Source organism: Pteronotus mesoamericanus, unplaced genomic scaffold (assembly GCF_021234165.1).
Source record: "Pteronotus mesoamericanus isolate MK-2021 breed Mesoamerican mustached bat unplaced genomic scaffold, CSHL_Meso_final contig_20, whole genome shotgun sequence".
NCBI lineage: Eukaryota > Metazoa > Chordata > Mammalia > Chiroptera > Mormoopidae > Pteronotus > Pteronotus mesoamericanus.
In genome coordinates, this window is record NW_026555085.1 from 19,193,659 (window position 1) to 19,216,023 (window position 22,365).

Genomic DNA, 22,365 nt, shown 5'->3' on the forward strand with positions numbered 1-22,365 from the left:
GCCCAGGCCCTTTGCTACCAGCGGCCACCCCGGGGCCCCTGCTCCCGGAGGGCGAGTGCCCTAGAAATGTCCAGAGAACCGGACGCTTCCCGCGGCTTTGCCAGGACGAAAACTCTCTCCATCCTCAGGCTCCTAAAGGCAGGTGATGGGTTAGGAATGGTCTTACATGGCTGTGCAGACTTCCATAGACCTTCGCCATTCATTCGCATGCACCCGCTTACCCCACCCCGGGAAGCAGAGCTGGGTGCGGGTCTCCTGCGCCCCACCACACCCCCAGTGGTGGCAGCCCACTGCTTCCTCGCCCTCCCTCACTTCTCCTTTTATGTATATGTACGACCCCCGCCCCATTGCTTTTGTTAGCCAGGCCCACTATGTTTATCTGATAATTGAGTTATTAAAAGATTTGGTTTCCTTGGGCCCATAAATCAATAAACAGTAGGATTAACGCAAGAGTTTGCCTTTTAAATCAAGGGAGGCGTTTAAAGCAAGCCTTTTTGAGCTTTGTTTTCAAACCAGGCAGGTGAATTGCTGCTCTCCCTCCACCCCTCACTCTTTAGACAATTTATAAGGACCCACGCCCCGCTCCCAAACGCTCCGTCCCAAACCAAAATGGCTCAAGAGAGAAAGGAGGAGTCAGGATGTGGCAGCGCTGCCCTCACACATTCCACTTTACAAGTTCCTTTGGAGGTCTACATGTCTTCTGACCATTCTCTGTCCACCACTGCCTCTTCCTACAGGAATTGTGGGGGTCAAGGGGAGCTCCCCCCACCCCGCAAAAGGCCCTGCTGGGCGAGGATTCCATATCAAAGTGATCTTGAACTTCTCCCCCAAACTGGGACGGTATCCCACTCCTGCCTCACCCCAATTATCTTGCATTTTCTCTCCTCTGGTCAGGCTCCACATCCTTAGCTTTCTCCACCCCCACATAAAGAACCTAGGAGACTTTTGAAATACTGGGCTCTTTTATTTTCTTTGGCCGAGGAAAACACTTTCTCTCAAGGAATTATTTCATATCCTAAGAAAACTTTGATCGAATGGAAAACCTGAAACCCTGAACTTACCTCCACACTGTTCCTCCGGTACAAAGCCTTACTTGAAAGGGCAACGAGTTCCTACTTAGAGTGTTTATAGAGAATTTGTCATCACATCTGATATGCTGTATGCACAATACATTATATGGAAAGGAAATAACCTAAACCATCTGATGTTGCCTCAAGAACCCAAATAGTGTTTTCCCTCCTGTGCCAATGTCTGTTAAATTGTCGGTGGGGGGGGGGGGGAAGAAAGAAGAAAAATATCAACATTCATTTCGTTTTCTTTTAAAAGTGGAATGAAAACTATTCTTTAAATGCCAAAATTGACTCCTCTGTTGAGTTGGTCTCTAGTTCACTAACATTGTTTTTGCCACACAATCAAGAAATATCAATCTATTGACTCTTCAGGAGAAGAGCTCTGGAAGGTATCCATGTTAAGTTTGTATATATTTATTTATGCTTAATTTAATGGGAATGTGTAAATATGGCGAGCAAGTAGTTTGGGATTATTTATCTGTGAATCTATACCTCTGTGAATGGGTGGTTAAAAAAAAAACAAACAAAAAAAAACGCTTGACCCTAGATAGAATGCTATCTGAATTTTTCTGTTCTTTATAGACAAGCTGTTATGGTAATGGGTAGAAATTGGTTTATTGTCCAGTGTTGATCTGATTTACATAAATAAAAGATCGTTGTGTTTTTGTTGCGTTTTCATCTTCAGTTTCTTGAATATGGATATATGGATATTGTTTAATTCTACAGACAGAAAAAAAAACAACTATAGCTAAAAGGTTTATTGTTTTTGTTCCCCCCTCATCAAAACATAGGCAACGTTTCTGTTACATCATAAATACAATAAATTTTGCTTCTCAGGAAAATGGACACTTTTGTTTTCACTAGGAAGTGTTTTTTTAAAAAATTTTAAAAATTCCAGACTCTCCTATTTCTAACCAGATTCACAATAAAAGCTCATGTTTATCTCTTGCTTTATTTTGCCCTTTTACGAAATGAGGCGTTAAATTTACTTCCCAGTAAGTAAATTCAGTTACATGTCCCAGTAACTAAAGGGCTCTGGATGCAAGCCAAAGATGATGCTCCCCTCCCCACTGCTAGTAGTATAGTGTTCTGGCACAGTATTCCTTAAAGGAAATGGTTCATGAGAGACGCTGCATCCCAAACCCTGGAATCTGGAGGGGCCAACTGGCTCACTGGAGGGTTGAACCCAACCCTGACCTTACCAGCAGTGCAAGGCCCTCCATAAACAAATGAGAAAAAGCTCCCTTGACCCAGAAGAGGAAAGGCATAGCTGTCTTAGAAGGGTGGCGCTCATCTTAGGCTCAGAGGCTGCTTAGAGAAGCCAGAGCTTTTCTCACTTGGGTTAATGGGCTGCAGTGATCAAACATCTCAATCTGTATTTCATCCCAAGGCTTGGGTGTCTTCCTCGAGGCTAGGAAAATAAAGTTGTCTTGAGATGTTACACAGTTTGGATGAGTCGCTCTTTCTTTTTGTAACTCTAGGTCATTATCTATAAAATATGGGCCTCCTAAGGTCCTTTACAACATCAACATTAGTTAGTTTATAAAAAGAAGAAACAGCAATATGTATATCCATTTGAGGATAATCAGTAAAATTAAATCTTGGTAATCCCAGGTTATGAGAGTACTTAACATATTGTTGACACACAGTTACTTAATAATATGCCTTCTACATCAATTTTCTGTTTTTCAGGTAATCATTTCCAATTGGACTTCCCTGTAGGGAAAGACAGAAGGGACAATGTAATTTGCTTTATGTGAGATTTCCCATTTCATGACTTCCTTATTAATTAAAAAGGGGGGCATATCATGGCTAGAACTATAAATGATTGAATCAAAGAAAAGTTCCTCCCCCCGCAAAAGGAAGGCAAGTAGAAGGAAGGAAAGAAAACCAAGGGAGGTGTAATTAAGAGGGCATTCAATCCATTTATCTAGAAAGAAAATAGGTATAAGTATTTGTATTTGTCTCTGGCTCAACTGTATTACACTGAGTGTTCTTTTTCATTTGGAGAGTGAGGGTTTGGTTACCACTGGGATTATAGAGGGGTGGTGAGTAATTTCCATATCCTATGGCAAATTTTTCTACAGAAGAGTTAGTTCTATAGCTCTGGAGAAAGAGATCTGCCATCTATTATCCCACAGGTAAATTATGGACTGCCCCCTCACCACCACCACTGGACAGGCAGAGGATCTGAGACAATCACCATTGCTAGGGAAAGCTTAAGGTCCAGAAGGGCCTGAATGTGGGAGGTGGAGGGGCGGGGGCGGCGGCGGGGGTGGGGGGCGACCAGGAGAAAAGATCTGAAAGGAAAAAATGGGAAAGGGGTAGGAAAGCCTGAGGCAGCCTTGGCTAACAAAATGGCCCTGGGCCGCCTGTCACAGCTCCTCAGCCTCTTTGTTACTGTCTTACCAGGCTGCGGAGGGAGTGAAGAAAGAGCCGCAGCTGGAACAGCTAGGCTGCGGACCCTGACCGCAGGCCCAGCATGGGGACACTAGGTGACCTTGGAGGAGGTACTGCTGCCGCCCCAGCCTGCCGGGCTCTGGTGAGCGGTTTACAGTGCTCCAGAAGCCCGCACGCCGGTATTAGCGGCTTAAGGGCCGTGATTAAAAACAATACTAGGAGGAAGACCCGATTATTTTTTTATGAGGCCACATTCTTTGTCTTCATTTGCAAATAACAGCCCCGTGGCGTCTCGGATCCCGGGCAACCTGAGCTGAAAGTAACCAGAGAAATGTTGGCCCAAAGGGACCTGTCCCTTCTTGAGGGCCCTCTCGACTCCTCAACACAACCTGCCTGCCAACCTTGGACTTTGAGGGCGGTTGTCTGTCATGATGAAACCTCAGAAATGAAACGTGCAGCTCACAAGTCCATTAATTTTAGCTTCCCATTAATCTATTTATAAGTGAGCCAGCCCTGGCTCTATAAATACAGTCCTATAAAACTGAACTCCTTCCCATAAATCTTCCAAGTTGTTTACATGTATTCCCTCGCACGCTAACAAGTCTTATGTAACTTAGAGAAGACCCTACCGGAGACCAATGACGGGGTGTGCTCACCCATCCCCAACTTCCCCGCTGGAATCGTGGGCTCCCGGAGAAGGGAGGAATTGCGAGGCGAGGGGGTGGGGCGAAACCAGGAAAGGAAAACTCATTTTTCCTCCTTGACTTTGTTTTCTTGTTTCTATCGCAAACCCACGTTCTCCATATATCTTCTCACAATTTCCACGTTGATTTGTGTATCGTCAGACACAGCATTCTTGCAACTATGCTTCCTCCATAGCTTGGGGTGAGCTCCTTTTTCACTTTCCTGGCAGCCACTATTCTAAAAACAGTCCTCATAAATAACCTGAAGGCTTCCGTAGGATGCGGTCAGTAAAACGCTTCCCCGGGTCCACTTTCTCTGCTGGAGAACCTCCTCGCCCCTCCTCACCCCTCCTCGCCCCTCCCCCAAGTCAGAGGTGGGAGCACCCCCGCCGCCTTTGCCCCATGTTTTCCAAACGCAGCTACAGACAGCACTGCGGAGACTGGGCTGAGTACCGTGACACAGCCCGGCACAGCGTCTGGAAGCGCACGGACCACGCGTGCGCCGCCCCAGCCTGCGCTGAGCACACGCACACGGAGGCGCTGCCCGCGTTTGGGCACGCTCCCCGGGTTGCAGGGCACGGCTCAACAAGCGCGCACGCCCACGCGCGCGCCTGCACACGCACGCGCCCGGGACCGGCTGCTATTACCAGCCCCTGAGATGGCCTAGGGCTCCTCCCCGCCTCCCCACAGGGATTCTGCTGGGAGCTCAGGGGTCAGGGCACAGAGTTTGCAAACTACTGCCACGTGGGCAAGCTGTTTATGCTCAGAATGAGGGAGCAGTTTTGTTACACAAGTTCAGCACGTTCCACGCTGGTCAGAAGCTGGCAAGGTCAGGCCGCGACTTTTTGCCACTTATTCGAAACCCCACTTCTGCCCCCCTTCGCCCCTTTTCCTTCTCTTCCAAGGGCAGCAGCCTTCTGGAGTGGGAACTCAGGCGACAGGGGTCCAAACCCAAAAAGGGGTCACACCTGTTGCCGGGAGAGGCCTCTGCATAAAAATGTTCTTTAAAAAAAATAATTTAAAGCAGCATAATAGCCAATGGACTTAGCAAAGCGTGACATGCCCAGGCTGCACGGAGGGCAGCTCTGGCAGTCATCTGTGACTCGACCACCAGTTAACGTCCTGAACGTGCCTGCTCATGGAGATATTAGCAAACATTTCAAGGATGTGGCTGTCAGATGTCATTAGCTAACGCACTTAACTGGAAGGAGGAAATGGTCGTGACATATGTGCGTAGGATATTTGGGGAGGTCAGAGTCTGTTCTATGGAACAGCCAAATGTTCTGACTTGCACATTTATCAAATGTCTGGAGAAAAGGAGGCACTAGAGATGTGGGGAGGGGAGCTTGACTGGGACTGGGCGTGCAAATCTTTCCGGTGTAGAAACTAGGACCCAAAATCAGACCCCTTGACGTAGGCTGAGGTGGAGGGTCAGGTCAAGCAAGTGAGTTCTAAGCTCGTCTGCGTCAGGATGTGCAACCAGAGGCCGGTAGCTGGGAAACACCCAATCACGAGGAGAGACCTGTGGCTCTTCAAGTGGGCAAAGTGAGTGCAACTGTAATCCAAGTTTCCAAGGAAATAGAATTTTTGGTAGTTTATACACAGAGGTGGATTTTACTGCTAAGCTGTCGTGGGGGGGCGGGGGGAGGGCGGTATTGTACTAAATGTTTGGGTAAATCCTAGTCAGTACAAAGAAAACAAGCATAAAACCAAACCAAAGCTCAGTGCCCTATTAGCCAACCACCCCTTATCCTGTACCCTCCCCTCTAAAAGTGCCAGCACTAATTTTGAGATCAAGGTATCAGTCTTCAACCAGAATGAATTTTGTGTGTATGTTATCCTTCTAAGCAAATCATTCTACCAGGAAACTAGTTGAGAGACTGTTTTTGGTTGGGGTAGTAGTTAGGGCTGTTTACACACATACATGTACACTACCACAATAGGGGAACACCCCAATACCTGCACTAAATAAAGAACAACCACTACAACAAAACAACATTTACTGGTGACTTTTCTTTGTCATGAGATTCATATGTGTTAAGGAAGGAAGGAAAGATTTTTTCATTTTTTGGGTATTAGCACTATTGCTTTCAAGATAGAATTCTTTTGGCCAGATATTCTTAAAAATAGGAAATGTCCAAGATTTGAGGCAGAGCGCAGTTCATGTTTTTTATGAGTGGTTTTATAGACAGGGGCCCTACCAAAAAAAAAAAAAAAGTGGACACATGGTTATTTATCACTTCCATGTTCAATCTAAGTATTATTTTCTTCTTCAAAGATAAGGGCCATTCAGGACAAAGGAACCAAATAATCCAAAGAAGAATCAAGCTGATCTGGTCCCTGTGACCTTTCCCCCTTCCCTTAATTCTCAGTAGTGAACATCTGTGTTTGGTGGCCAATGTCTGAAAGTAATAAAGATAGTCAGAGTTTTTTTATTTTCTTCTTGGGGGAGAAGGGTTTGGGTGCCAGTGTGGAGAGGTCCAAACTTTGTCTATGGTACTGTTGTGCACAGTGAAACGGAGGGGACAGCAGCCATTCAGCCTTGCTTTGCAGACCCTGGGGAATATTGGGTGGGAATCATGGGCACTGAAACTCCAGGTACTTCATAATGCTCCTTTCCTTATTAGACTGTGGGCAATTTTTTTACACTCCTATCATTTGCCACCTCTACACCAGGAAAGGAATATAATGTTTACCTCACTCCAGCCTTGTTGCATTTACTTCCAGCTGTGAGGACTGTTACAGTTGGTGCCTGAATATAGTCTCACTCTCCCCCCACTTTTGTGCAGGCTCTTCTCTCTCTTCTACCTAAGAACAAACTAAAATAAAACCAGAGCCAAACAACTTGCCAAAACACAAACACTCACCACACATTAATCAAATTTATTGAAAAATATTTCAGTTTCCAGTGTATAAAACTGTGAAACCCATCAATCCTGATGCCATTTGAAGTTCTGAAAGAAGTAGATAGTCCAGAGATAACCATTTAGAGAGATGTGTCACCAAAATAAATGCCAAGAGTGAAGTAACATATTTTCTTAGTATAATTTGTCTTTATGCTACTTTGCTGTGGATTTTTTATGACCCAAGGCTTGCTTCTTGTAGAGGATATACCTCTGATCTTAAATGAGCCAAATTATGTGTGCGTGAAACTATGTAACAATTTAAAACTCTTGGATGATGTTAAAGTTGAAAAATGAAGCTATATCTATGTCTAGGTCTATATCTGTATATCTATCTCTTGGGATCTCAGTTGTAATGATGATTTGGAAAGCCCATCCTATTTTTAATTTTCTCAAATTTGTAGAAGGGGGCATATCTGAAAACCAGAGAACAAAACTTTAAATTGAGAGCAGTATTTTCCTGTCAACTGGACACTGATGACTTCCCTGCATGTTATCACTCCAATGTCTATATAGAAACATGAGTTTGCAGTTGAATTGTCCTTTATTTAATCACACATGTGCATAGGCACAGGCAGAAGACTGTTTTCATTCATCATTTCTCCTTGATGTTAAACATGTGTTGGAAATTTTGGAATTCTGACTGCTCTACATCGTATTTGTGACTTTGTTCTTACATATGCAGTTTAGAAACCTACAAGGTGATAACTAGGTTATTCTTTCTTTCTTTTTTTCCTGTTAATAACTCTGTCCTTCTTTTTCTCTCCCCCACTGATTCCCCCCTCCCCAGCATTCTGTCAAGCAATAGGCTGTAAAATAGTTATCCAGACCAGCAGCCAGGCAAGTGCCGTTTGAGAGTAATTTCTGCCCCAAGCATTTAGCCCAGGGCAAAGCAAGCGTGCTCTCTAACTGATCAACCTGGATATTTCATTATTCATTAATTTACTGTTTAACCAAATCCCACTCATTATCAGAGGCAACGCTTGGCAGAGCCCAGCGAACAGTAGCAGTTGGTGTCAGGCGTGGAGAATTGGCCCATTTGATCCTGGGCTGTTTTATTATTCAACACCACTGACTGAGAAAAAGGTCCATGAATAATAAAGAGCCAAAGCGTGTTTGAACTGAGAAGCATGACACAGCCTTACAAAACAGCAGTTAGAAAATTAAAGGCAAGGTGGCCCAGACTTTGCATTTTTTATCTTGGCTGTGGGCACAGACATTTATATCCTACATTGTTTTCAGTGATTTTTTTTTTTAAGTCCTAAGATAGAGGCATTTGTTTCAGTCAGTCTCATCCTTTCAAAGCAGAACATTGAAGAACTCAGGAGCAAACTTACACAGCAAGAAACAAACATGCCTCCAGATGGGAAATTTAAAATGTAATTTCTAATCTTACAATCAGCTAGGTCCTTTGTGGTCCTTCTCAGCTATGAGGAAGATTTGGGTGATTTTAATTCTCCTTTGGACCTGCCATCATTCATACCCTGGGTTGGTTTAATAACATAATTCATGGTGCTGATAAAATGCATGTTAAATTCCTTTTCTATCCAACTGGTTCTTGGACAAGTTTTTGGATCCTTAAGCACCTGGCCACAAAGGGCATGTAGTAAAGGGTTTAGGGATCCTGTGGGTAATATCCACAATCTTGTTAATATGAGAGAAGGGCCCACAAAATATATAGGGATAGAGAGAGGAGTTTATGTTACCTCAGAAGCACATTGTTTTGAATTTACACAGGCAAAAGTGGTCATAAATTTTTTTCAGGCTCTGTTAGGCCTGTAAGTGTACAGTTGAATCAGTTACACTTGTTGGATCCATTGACAATGGGCCTGAATGTATAACTGCCTTTAGGATTGACCTGTCCTATCATTCTATTCATGTGTCATTTTTATTCATTGATTTATAGCCCTTGAATAAGTATAAAGAGACCTAAAACAGTAATGATAATCATTTTTGTATGTTGCTTCCACCTAACAGCCCCTTCATTTTACCCATGCATAGCCTTATTTATGCAGAGAACTAGAGCATATGAGCTATGATTCTTTAGTTTAGATGAGCAATAGCTGTGCAGGAAAAAGTCTCTAGGGACTGCTAAAGTCCTTACAGGCTTCCCATGCTCATAAAAGTAGTATGTATATACATAATAAATGTAAGTATGTATTATATATGTAAAAAAATCTTCCAGGATTCTTTAGAACTTGGTCAGGATAGAACTGCCTTGGTGCTGAGAGACTTAGAGTGACACATTAAAGGCCCTATCCAAAGGTGGTGGTGGTGAGATCAAACTTCAAATGATTTTCAATATTGGAATCTGTAAACAAAGGTTGAAAGCATTAGGGGGAGGCTTGGCTTATTCTTACCTCAGGATATTCTCTTGTCTGCCTTGAATGCATTTGGAAATTGTTGTCAATATGTTGAATTTAAAATAGAACAGAATGTTAGTATGGAAAACTGCTCTTTTAACATCATCAACCTGACTACTTCATTATACAGGTGCTTAGAGAATGGCTTGCTCAACCTTATGCATGTAGCTCCTGGAAGAACTGCAATTAGAACTTCAGTTCCAGAGTGCTCTTTCCTCTACAAAAGAGCTTAGGGCTTTGGTTTTTATTCTAGATATTAGTGTCAAATATTTTTCTACATAGCTTTCAGTAGTTTTAAGAATTGTCCATAAAAACTTCTGATCCAGTACGACTGAAATACAGTATTTTTAAAAGGAGATCCATTACAAAAACAAATACTCTTTAAACATTTATTTATTCATTTAGAAAGGGAGGGAGGGAGAAAGACAGGGAGAGAAACATTGGTGGGAGAGAGAAACACTGATTGGTTGCCTCTCATAGATGCCCCTACACCTACGTAGGTTGTGGGACTGAACCCACAACCCAGGCATGTGCCCTGACTGAGAATCAAACTGGTGACCTTTCACTTTGGGGGACAATGCCCAACCCACTGAGCCACACCAGTCAGGGCACAAAGAATACTTTCTGGCATCACAATTTTTGACATTAATTATAATAGGGTGAAAATTTTTCCTCCAATTTAGCTGGGATTGGAAGGTTAGGATAATAAGATAATTCCATCATTTTCTTTCCTAAGATGATGCAGCAGGCTTACTTATTATAAAAAAAGAATACAAGTTAACATAACTGTGATCATGATTGAAACTTACAGAAGATAAAGATAATGTCTTCTCAGATCACTCCAGTCTTCTTTCGCTCATGAAACCACATGTGCTTGAATATGACTACATGTGGTAAACTCCCAAAGTGAAGAAAATTAGCCAATATAAGGCAGTTCATCCACTTGAGAATCACAAGGTCCTAGTTTTCATCTTTCTTCCAGCCTTGCTTCACATAGAGATATTGAATCTTACTCGCCAATGAAATGTGGTTTAGGATTCCTAAGATTCTCTGGGGCCTCTTTAAATACTAGGGACTTAGAACCTCAAAGGATCTGGAAGAACATTGTGTGGGAGGAACTGGTCCTCATAGTCCCTGAAGAAGAGATAATCTGCTGGAAATTGAGAAGGGGAAGGAATCTTAGCATTTCTCTGGGCTCTATGGATCATAGCGATATACAGGCTTTGTATATCGCTGTCACCTCATCTAGGAAAAATTTCTTTCCTAACTCCTTTACCTCCTGTTATAATTACTCTTTTAAGCTTCTCTTGCCATGATTCTCAACCCTAGCTGCACATTAAAATCACCTAGAGGGAGTTTTAAAAAGTACTGATGTCCAAGCCCCATCCTCTGGTTTATTTGATCTGAGAGGGGATTCTAATGTACAATTGGGATAACAAATTGATAATTTATGTTCTCAGAGCATTTTCTCCATAACATGGCACTTACCCTATTATAAGTCTTTCTCTGGCCACCTCATACTATTAACACTAAAGGTAAAAGACCATCTTAATGAGGTTATATAAAATGTGGCATATAGTAGTTGCTCAGTTATTTAATAGATTCTTATTGAGTAGCTATTAATTGAGCAGCTTGTAGAATCTGGGGCTACATCAGTAACAAGACAGACTCGTTTTTTACTTTGTGAAATTTATAGTCTGTTATCCTTGAAGGCAAATATGTGGATCCTGAATTTGTGACTCCACCTAGGATTAGCTGATAGCTGGCCAAGTGGCATCTTAGTACAACAACATAATTGTTGAGTACCTCTTATGTTCGAGAGTCTAGTCTAGAGTCTAAATTAGGGTGTCCAAACTTTTGGCATCTCTGGGCCACACTGGAAGAAGAAGAGTTGTCTTGGGCCACACATTAAATACATTGTGACACATAATCACACACACACACAAATCTCATAATGTTTTAAGTAAATTTACAATTTTGTTGGGCTGCATTCATAGCCATCCTAGGCTGCATGTGGCCCATTGGCCACTGGTTGGACACCCTAGAATTGTGCTAGGTCCTGGCTACATTAGGACAGACGAACCAGGCTTCAAGGACTCCAGGTTTGTGTGTAGTTTTATCTGCCCTTTGGATTGACCCATCCTGTGTTTTCTAAACTGTATCTTTGTGAGAATTTTATTTAAATCCCACTTACATACACAATTTTTAAAATATAAAAGGTTTCTACAAATTGCTAAAATACCTTGTGGTTTCAATCCCTAGTGCTGCACTCTAGAAGATAAATAGAATGAGTGGGTGTTTACAGATTCCTTCAATTTCCTTCACTCTCCTTTTACCCCAGGCTAGGTCATAGCACATCTTTCAGGTAGTAAGGAATTTGAAATTTATACCTGGATATTTTAGTATGGTATGCCTCATCAACATTTTCTTGTAAGTCAAAGAGAAGTATCTTTTATATAGATATTTGCATTTTACTTTATGAAGTACTTTCATTTATTTAGGTAACATCATTTACTTTGCATTTTACTTTATGAAGTACTTTCATTTATTTAGATAACATCATTTAATTTGATCCTTGCAACAAGATAGAGATATAAGATGAGTACTAAAGCACCTCTCTTGATTTTACAGGTGAGGAAACGTAGGCCCTGGATGATACCCAAGTTTACCTTGCAGGAAGTTGGCAGAGCAGATTAAGTTGTGCTCTTTCTACAGTTCCATACTGCCATACTTACATTACAAATGTAAGTATATATCTGTATATACCATAGAAATGCAGAAATACCACGTTTTGTTACAGTACTTGAAAGGAAACAAAAACAAATGTATTGGGTTGGCCAAAAAGTCTGTTTAGTTTTTTTCCGTAAAATAAAAGACACATTTTTCATTTTCACCAATAACTTTATTGATTTGGGTATTTTGAGTATATCAGCTATCTCTTGCATGATATAATGCTAATTGTTCCCAATTAATGTCTCGATTTGATCACTGTCAACTTCAATTGGTCTACCCGACCATGGAGCATTGTCCAGCAAGAAATCTCCAGGAGGCAGCTTCACAAACCACTTTTGACATGTTCATTCAGTCACTGAACCATCTTCATACACAGTACAAGTCATTTTTTTTGTATTTTTACCTTTCTTGAAATAATAGACCATAATATGCCAAAAATGTTGTATATTATCTTCCATCTTCAATATTAAAATAGTTACACAAAAATTCACAATTTTTGATTTTTTTTAAATGCATGCTGATATGACAGCTGTTACAATATTATCTAACAAAATTGTTTTGAATGAAGTTAAAGACAACTAAGTACTACTAGAACCATCTTATGAAAAAAAACATACGAACTTTTTGGCCAACCTGATAGCATATTAACATATAAATAATATATATATGACATATTAATGTATAAATAATATATATATATATAGATTATCAACATACTGATTTATATCAACTGGACAAAGATGTGCATACATTTGTGAGAAGTTTGAACTATATAATATTTTACAAGGATGCAACTTTACTTCTTTCAAGTGTATAGAAGTGGATCTGCAGTAATGAAAGATTCTTTTAGAAGTCTAAAGAGTACTAAGTTGCTTTGTAATTATACTCTCAATTATTTGTGTGTAAATGGGTGCTCCTAAATGCTTGAGGATACTAAAAACAGTGTATTCTCTTAAACAATTTATGTACTCTCCCTGTAATCTTTATTTACCCTAGTAATTTGTTCAGTAAGTCTTTTCTCCATTGATATGGTAAAGACAAACTTCTGCTCAGCCAGACCTTTGTTAGATCAGAAATTCTGATTTAAGTGAGTCTGAATTAATGAGGTTTTACTTTATTTGCAACTTAATAGCTTTTGCACCATATATCTGCTTTTATATACACATATAACCTTATTAATATATGTTTTTGTACATTTAAAAATATTCTGCAGAGTTACTGACTGGATTTATCAATGAACCTGAGATGTTTCAAATTACTTTATAGCTTCTTAGCATAGATTTGCCTTAGTCCATCTGTAGCAGTGAAGGAAAAATTCTGTTTCCTTAAGTCCTTTTATGAAGGTGCCAAAAGGTATAAAAATATGAAGCCATTTAATAGCCAGGCTCTTTGAAAGTACCAAGCACACACAGTGTGCTTGCTAAGTTTAATCACACTGATGGATTTACATGTAATGTCTCAATTCCAGACTCCCTCATTAGTGCAGTCAATCTCGAAGTTCTCCCCGGTGAGTGAAGGGTGAAGGTGACTTCAACACTGATGAGAGGACCGCTGGATATTGCCAACACCCAGAAAAAGGCAGTGGGAAAAATCTCCACCATATGAGGCTATAATCCTAGCTGTGGTCAATGTGTTGAAAGCTTTATATTTCCTGACCACAGGATCTTTCTATAAAATGAACAGGGAGGAGGGATATTCCCAGGATTAGCCAGCTGGCTATTTCTATATGCTTATTAAAATTTCTGGAAGAAGTGATGAGGCCTTTAAACCCTTTAAAAATATATCCACTTGAGAAATCATAAGCTTTCCCTTTTCTCAAACTGTTTAGTGCAAAAGGGCTGAATAAAATATTTTCGAACTTAAATTTTGACAGTTGCAGCAAAGAAATGGGAATATAGAAAATGGTGGTAAAAACAGCAGTAGTAGCAGAAGCAAGGAAAGAATCCAGATGTCACCTTGTAGGAAATCTTTTTCTCCTCTAAAGACCCTCAGGTCAGGCTTTTTAATTTTGGACAAAACAGTTTCATTCTATCCCATGCAGGGTGCAGGGACAGCCTCATCTTTTGGAGGCTGCATTTGGAACCTGCTGCCTCTTTGTATTCAATATCCACATGCTATTTCCCTAGCTTGCTGAGCGAATCCCTGAACAATAGTGGCATTAAGGAAAGCAAATCACAGGCAATGCATTTAACTCTTTGTTTAGGGAAGAAAAACATGCAACTTAATATTCATCGAAAGACACTGGTCATCAGGTATACTGTAGAAGCAGCACTAAAGTTGGGCTTGTTATGTAAGAAATTCTCAGAGTATTTTCAGTCATAATTGCCACGCCCAGGATCTTCTTTCCTATAGTGCTCTCTTTCTCCTCCTCCTCCTTCTCCTTCATTGTTTTCTTTTTTTTTTTGAGGGAGATATAATAAATGAAGCCAAGAAAAGCTCTCTCTCCATCATTCTCTCTCTTCCTACATATCAACCTATCTACCTACTTATCATCTATCATCTATCTCTCCATATATGCATATATATAATCTATGTGTAAAGATAGATAGATATAGATATATAAAATGCTTTTCTTCATTTTCGTCTACTTTTTCTCTGAGGTAACCAAATCTTCATTTTTAGAGGTAGGGTTCTAGAATGTACATAAAGAAATCTAATGTACTTTTACTATCTTGAAGTTTTACCATTTCAGTTGAGACACTGTCTTTTCCTTTTAATTGGTATCTTCAGAACCAGTGTACAAGTATTCATGTGAGCCTGGGCCTTAAGCAAACTCAAAGGAAAATCTTTTGTTGAAAAATATAATGAAAACAAGTTTATATTTGTTTATCTTTTTACAATTTGTAGTGTGCCTTTACAAATTTTGTTTCATTTAACCCCCCACAATAAATTCTCTGAAATACTGTGGATCACATAGAGTTGGCTGAATAAAAGGAGGTTGGATAACGTTAATAGGATCGCCCAGTGACAAGCAATGAAGAAATTTTCACCTAATTCTCAGAATGTCTTCTAGTCTTCTCACTGGCACTGGACATCCTGCTATACCAGACTCCTCTAAATGATGATAGAAAATGCACACTTATCAACTTCCAACTATTTAGGTGAATAATGTAAGAATGAATGAGATGATTTTAAAGTGTGTGTGTGTGTGTGTGTGTGTGTATGTTCCAATCATCTAGTACCTAAGGAGGGGTTTTATGTCCAAGTCATAAGTAGTCAAGTAGTGGTATAGGAGAAAGAAAGGGTGCTGATTTTTGAGAGACATCACTGTTTTCTGGCATTTAACGATCAGGGCTTTGAAGCACAGGATTACAAAAAATAGGTTAAATGATTGTCCGATGAAGGACTATAAGGATAGAAAGGAAAATAAGAGAGAGAGATAGAAGAAATAAAGGAAAGGATTGATTAAGGAATGAGCAAGTGAGTGAAATGGCTAGCAATACCACAGCTGTTTCTTACTAAAAGCCTGATTTTTAGAACCCTAAAATATTATGTTTAAATTAGAGTTATCCCGACATTTAAATAAGACTCTGAAACATAAAAAGACTATCTGCCTTTCCTCTAAATATCTCTTTTACTTGATTTTTGATGCCAGAAATCTCCTTGACATCAGGCAAAGTTTTCTAATTCTTTATTATAAACAATTAAAATACAAATATACAGATAAAACAGTACATAGTATAAATTATTTTCAGTCGAAGCACAGATGATGATTTCAGCTTATTTCTGTTTGGATATAGAGAAAGTATTTATAAGAAAATATTCTTTGTGCCAGTTCCATGTCCCGCCCCCATATGATATCTGAGAAGAAGAAGTCACTTGTGTTGTCATTATACACTTTGACATCTTGCAAAAATGCATAATCTAAATCTAAATTTGGTCACAAGGAAACATCATAAAAACTCAAATTTAGGGACATGATACAAAATAAGCGATCTGTCTGTATGCTTAAAAACTATCAGTGTTGTGAAATATAAAGAATGGCCAAGGAGCTGTTTCAGAGTGAAGAAGACTAAAGAGACATGCAACCAAACGAAATTTAGGATTCTGTATTAGAACATGGATCAAAGAAAAGTTTGCTATTAAAAGGATTTATTGGAGAAATTGATGAAACTTAAATATGATTAATATATTAGAAAACAGTATTGCATCAGTGTTGTTTTGTGATTTGATAATTTACTGTGATAAGGGGCATGGTGTATGAAACTTATTCTCAAGTAGTAGTTCAGGAGAGAGAGAGGGAGAAAGAGAGGGAGGAAGTTAACAAATGTAATAAAACTGAGAATCTGGGTGACTGTGAAAGTTCTTTTATTCTTCTAATAATTATCTAAGTTTGATAATATTTCTACATAAAAATGGTTTTAAAAAGCGGAGAAGCATTTTCTTTTCAGATAGGATTTCTTTCTGCTGAAGAGAAGAAAATTGAATTATGCATTTGGGCTGTGTTTCTATAACTGATAACTTAGCTTTCAGTAGTGAATAAGAGTAATAGGCTTAGATAATTTCTTTACATAAAGTGTAAAATGCTAGTAATTTTTGAAGGTCCAGTTTGGTCATACAGCATAGCTCATACATGTGTAATATATGAAATAATAGTCCTAAGCATAAAAACATAATGTAAGATCTATCACACAGGGCTTAGGACTAGGTCAAACATCATTTTGTTTAACATGCTTACCTGGACATAAGGGTCTTATTTGAAAACCTAATTGGGGACATTTTTTTTAGCTTTCCCTCTTTAAAAGTGGTCACATGGAATGGTTGAAAATATTTATAGTCTCCAAAAGATAAAAAATTTAGCAATTAAATGCTTACAATAGAAGGAAATATTTGTGCCTACTAAATCATTAGACTATGCACAACTATAGAAAAATCAAACTCTAAGTAATATTTGGAAATAATGATATTTGCAGTTCTGTGTTCTCTCTCAATCTCTTCTCACTATACCTACGAGAAGCTGCAGACATCTCTGCCCTAATGTCTCTGCCCTTGTTCAAGTCTGGCCACTTGTTTTTTCTGTTATTACCTGGTGTCCCATTGATCCACGTCCCATGTTGATGCATTCCATCTTACAGTGGCCCATATAGATATGGTCACTTATTTGTGTCCAGGCTGATAGAAAATTATGGAGAATTCATATTCTATCTGTCACAACAAAGTGCAGCATATGAAATACAAACTCCCATGTACTCATTTTCATGGCTTTAGCTATTTGCTTTCTATCTCCTACTGTATAGATTCATGTTAATGCTGGAAATGTGACTTAGCTTCCCATTTGGTACTTGTTCAGTTATTCTACAACCTCCTAGAAATAAATATCTTTCTTTTACAATCGCAATGGAGAGGTTTTGAAGATTCACTTGGATTCCAGGGATGGGAAATAGAAGAAAGTTCAGGCTGAGCACTACTTAAAAAAAGTCTCCCTCACTACTCAGAAGTCATTTACTTTATTGTTACTTCCTGTGTTTTGCTATCAGCAACCCTCCATGACATCAGCAGCCCTTGCTTAAAAGCTGTTCACTGGATGCCTTGATAGACTTTTGCTGTTTAACTATTTCATGCCCACTTAAATATGTCACATATATGCCTTCTAGTCATTTCAGCAGGTTTTTCTATGACATAGGTCCTAGAAACAACAATTTTTAAAGGCATGCCTATTTTTTAAAACCAGCAGGTTTAAAATTGAACTGTAGGAAAAAAGTAGCAAATGCACAGAATCCGTGGGATGCCTCTGAAATTCTTTACTGTCAAATTCCTACCATAACACAGACACAGCTGGATAGTAGAATGGCAGTGGGAATTTTGGGGATGGGAAAGGGAAATATGGAGGTTTTCTGCCTGTGTATATACATCCTGATCCTACCCTCTTCCCGGGAAACTAAAGGATGTACAGCTCTCCAAACCTCCACCAGAGAGTGATTTCTGCCATATCTGAGTTAGCTTGGTACCAGATCAGTCAGAACACAGCCACTAGCAGGAACTGTCACAAATATGGGGGCAGCAACACAGTAAGAGAGATTCTTCCTTCAGCAGCAGCAGCAGCAGCAGCAGCAGCAGCAGTTCCTTGGGGTCTCTATAAACATAGCCTCCTATCAGGTTGGCTTACAGATTGCCATAGTGTTTACAGATTGTCCTGAAAATGAGATGTCATGTGAGGGGATCCCGGGGTGCAGTTCTTGAAATGAATTCAGTATGAAAAATTAAAGTGATGTGGGATCTTAGTACAAGTCAAAAACCTATGCAGAATTGTAGATGAAAGGAAGTTAGTACTGTAAATTATGTTATCATGGATGGGGAACATTTATATCAATCATTAGGGCTGGAGGATGAATTTATGTAGAGGTAATTGATGAGTCACATTAAAAAAAAAGCTAATGTAGATAATAGGTGAGTAGAGAGAAAAAAAAACCCAAAAACCCTGATGTTTGGGCCTGAAGCTGTTCTCTGGGTCACAGTAGCTAACAGTCAGGAAATTATTTTTAACTGCATGTGTAAGAAAATGCTGAGTACCTTTTCCTCTGGACATCCCTGGACATCCTAAGTCATTACAGGTGCTAACGCTCTGTAAGGGTTTTAAAGCACTACTTACAGATTCCAGAAGAGAAGGCCTGTGTGGTCTGTTTTACTGCAACCACAATAAAAATTAGTGGCCCCTGTTTATTCATTACTAATCTGGTGGCAGAAATGTATCTTAATTCTCTGTGTGCTTTAAGTGCTGCTGCTATTATTTGTTGGAAAGTTTTCCCTTTTTTTCCTATTAAGTCTTTATTCTAGGAGTTGTGTTTATTTGGCACTAAGTTAAAAGAAGAGGATGTTGTTAAAAGAAGGGACCACTTTACTGTTTCTATTAACACAGCATCGCAGTACCTACTGCTACTAAAATCCAATTGATTCAGTCTCTGAAGTCTGTCATCAAAGGGTAATTTGTAAACTATTAGAACTCACAGATATAATTTTTTAATCTAAAAATATGTGCCATGGTAAATGGTTGAATTTTGTATACCATATTTCCTTTCTCTAGGTTTTGGTAATATGATATTAACCATATCATATTTTAATTTTATTACTTTTCTATGGTATTCATAGGTTACTTTAGAGTTTGTATCCTAGAGGTAGAGAAGCATTAAAAAATAGCAAAACTATTGATGAAGAGTTCTGTCTGTGCTGACATGTACAGATAAGAGCTTTACAGAATTGGAGCAGATGATGGGCAATGTCTGAAGTATCAGAAGATTAAAATACAGGGCACAAAACAAAAATTTAAAGAAATCCAAAGATTAAATAGTATATTCTCTTCCTAAAGAATGATAATTTAATTGCTGAGATTTCCCCTTTTCCCCAAAGAACTTAAGTGACTAATACGGTTAAGTTCATTTGAAGTACTTTAAACTTCATATTATATAGGCATAATTGAGTGAACATTCCCTGTTACGGACTGAATGTTTGTGTCCTTGAAAATTTCTATTTGAAACTTTATACTCCTTATAATATTAGGAGGTGGGCTCTTTGGGAGGCAGTCAGGATTAGATGAATTTGTGTGGTTGGAACCCTTATGAATGAGATTAATGCCTTTATAAACGTCACGAGAGAGAGCTTGCTTCCCTTCTCTGCTCTTGGCCATGCGGAGATACAAGGACAAGTCAGCAGTGTGTAACTCGGAAGAGAACGTCATCAGAACTCAGCCAGCCTTCAGACCTGTGAGAAAAGCATTTCTGTTGTTAATAAGCCACAGGATATTTTTTTCATAGCAGACTGAGCTAAGATATTTCCTGAGATAACCCCCTTTCCTTTTAAACCTGGAGTCCATCTTCTGGTTTGGGCAAATTTACATCTAGGACATTGTTTCTCACCAGGCCCTTCTTAACTGCTTATTTAAGGGGCTCAGAAAGACTTCCTCTGGTATTGGCCTTTTTCATCTCAATTTGAGTTTTGGGTATCCTAGGAACACTGCAATTTAAAGATGGTGCGATTTTTGAGGGTAACCAAGTTAGGGGAACACTGCAGTTTGTTGACCGCTCCCTTTGTCGCAGGCACTCTGGAGGGAGGGAGCTATGGCCGCTCAGGGTGCCCTGGGAATCTCTGGATAGAGAGCCATTTCATGACTAAGCAGGTAAAAAGACTATTTTTTGACTTAAGTTTGGGTGCATCCTACATTGATTTGGCTGCCGTCCCTTCTTTTCTCTTCTCTTCTCTTCTCTTTTCTTTTCAAAGGGTTTTAATGGTAGTACAAAATACTAAAACTTGTTTTTCTGAAGAAAGACATTTTCTTTCATTTAGCTATATTTTGTACATTATAGTTTTGCTCTTGGTGCATCTGAAATGGGCTCCACAAATTGGGGTCCTCTGAAGCTTGACATAGGAGCTGCTGAACTCATGGCCATTCCAGAGACTTTCATGGCCCTGTATTTGCACCTTCCTATCTCTTCTAATGTTCAAACATTCAAGGGATGTTCAAATGTTCTTGAACATACGACTTTACTTATTTATTTTTGCACACCAAAGAAGCCTTGTGTAGGAATACAATTTATTATAACAAGAAAAGAATGTCTATTACAGGTCAAAGTTTATGCACGAAAAGGAGAACATGATAAAAGACTGCTGCATCCATGAGATAATCAGAGAGCAATAAGAAATAATGAAAACTAGATAATGTGATGGTCTATTATGTAGTTTTACTTCCATAATACGAGAATTTTGGAGAGAGTGTAGACTAAGCCTGTGATTATGATGTCAGTATTTCCTTATCAAGAAAATGGGATGAGAACCTTGCTGGCTGTGACAACCTTCCCATAACAACATGTGTCTCATAAAAGATCTCTTTTATCCCCTTCCAGAAGAAAAGAGGAAATACAAGAAGTGCCTGGTACAGAGCCCCAATTCCTCCTTCATGGATGTGAAATGCCCAGGATGCTATAAAATCCTCAGTTCCAGTAGCCATAGACAAAGGCCAGTTTTGCATGTTAGCTCCTCCACTGTCTTCTCCCAGCCTGCAAGAGGAAAATGAAGGCTCACAAGAGGATGCTCTTTGAGAAGGTAACAGCGCTAAAAGCCCCCCGAATGAAGATGCATGGGAGACCATTGCAAAAACACATTTAGGGTAAAAAAGAGAATGGAACCATAGCATTTACATTTTAGTGACACTCCATTTGTTTAAATGGATATCTGAAAGGGTAATAATATGTGATTACTAAGTATATAATTAAACTCTTAAGAAAAACAAAACAAATCACTGTGTTAAATTTCTAAGCTATGAACATAATGAAAGAGCATATTAGAGATTATTTTTATCAGTATGAAAACAAGCCTAGATCAGTGATGAAAATACTAGCGCACCAGTGCTGGCTCTGTGATCTTGTACAGTTCTTCTTACCTCCTCTGGTCTTAGTTTCTTCATCTGTGAAATGAGAGAGCTAGGGTAGACTAGTTGGACTTGATGGGCCCTTTTAGCTCTGTGACTCCATGCCTTACAAAGGCATTTTAAGAACTAATCCTATGACTTTCTTTATTTTATTCTTTAAATTCTTCTGTTGGGTGTACCCAGATGACAGCTAGGGGCTTTGTTCAGTGAACTTATTAACGAAAATATTACTGAGTTTGTTCAGAAGATTTACAGATATGCTAATTGGCAGCTGCTCCATTCTTCTCAGGGGGTGATTCCAAATGAAATATTTGGAATTGGGTTTCAAATACTTCTTTCGTATTCCTGCCTGGGGGATTTATATGAAAGAATGAAAAAAATTACCCTACGTCAGAAGATTCTCTGGTCTGATCCACGTCTTCTAGGACTTTATGAATAGGGGGCGGAAGGTATGGCAGTTTTTCATTTTCTATGAGCATGTCAGAGCTTGGAACAATAATGGAGTCCGGGATTGCTCTTCATAAAAGTGTATGAAATTATCAGCAAAATGGAAGGGAAATACAGCAGGTGAGATCAGAGATATAAAAAATAATTGTCCTATTACAAAGTAGTTTTCTTTCGCTAGACAGCATACAAGGCCAATCCACCCTAATATCCATGCTAGGTATCAGGTAATTCATTTCTTTACAAATAACTTCATACTATATTATTATAGTGGTAATTTTTCCTCTACCTGGAGCTTTTCCAAGTGATTTAATGCCCAAAACAGAGTAGCGTATGTCAGTGATGTAGGTGACTGTGCACACAGTTTAGAACTCCAAGCTATGCATGAAGCACTCCATGAAACACAACATC

At 39.4% G+C, this 22,365-nt stretch overlaps 1 protein-coding gene across 1 annotated transcript; it reads left to right on the top strand.

Moving 5' to 3' along the window:
* Positions 1–20,949: 20,949 nt before the first annotated feature.
* On the top strand, positions 20,950–21,156 carry LOC129067082 (40S ribosomal protein S27-like). The gene has a single exon (XM_054568812.1). The coding sequence runs from the start codon at positions 20,950–20,952 to the stop codon at positions 21,154–21,156; it is 207 nt and encodes a 68-aa protein (XP_054424787.1).
* The last annotated feature ends 1,209 nt before the right edge of the window (positions 21,157–22,365 follow it).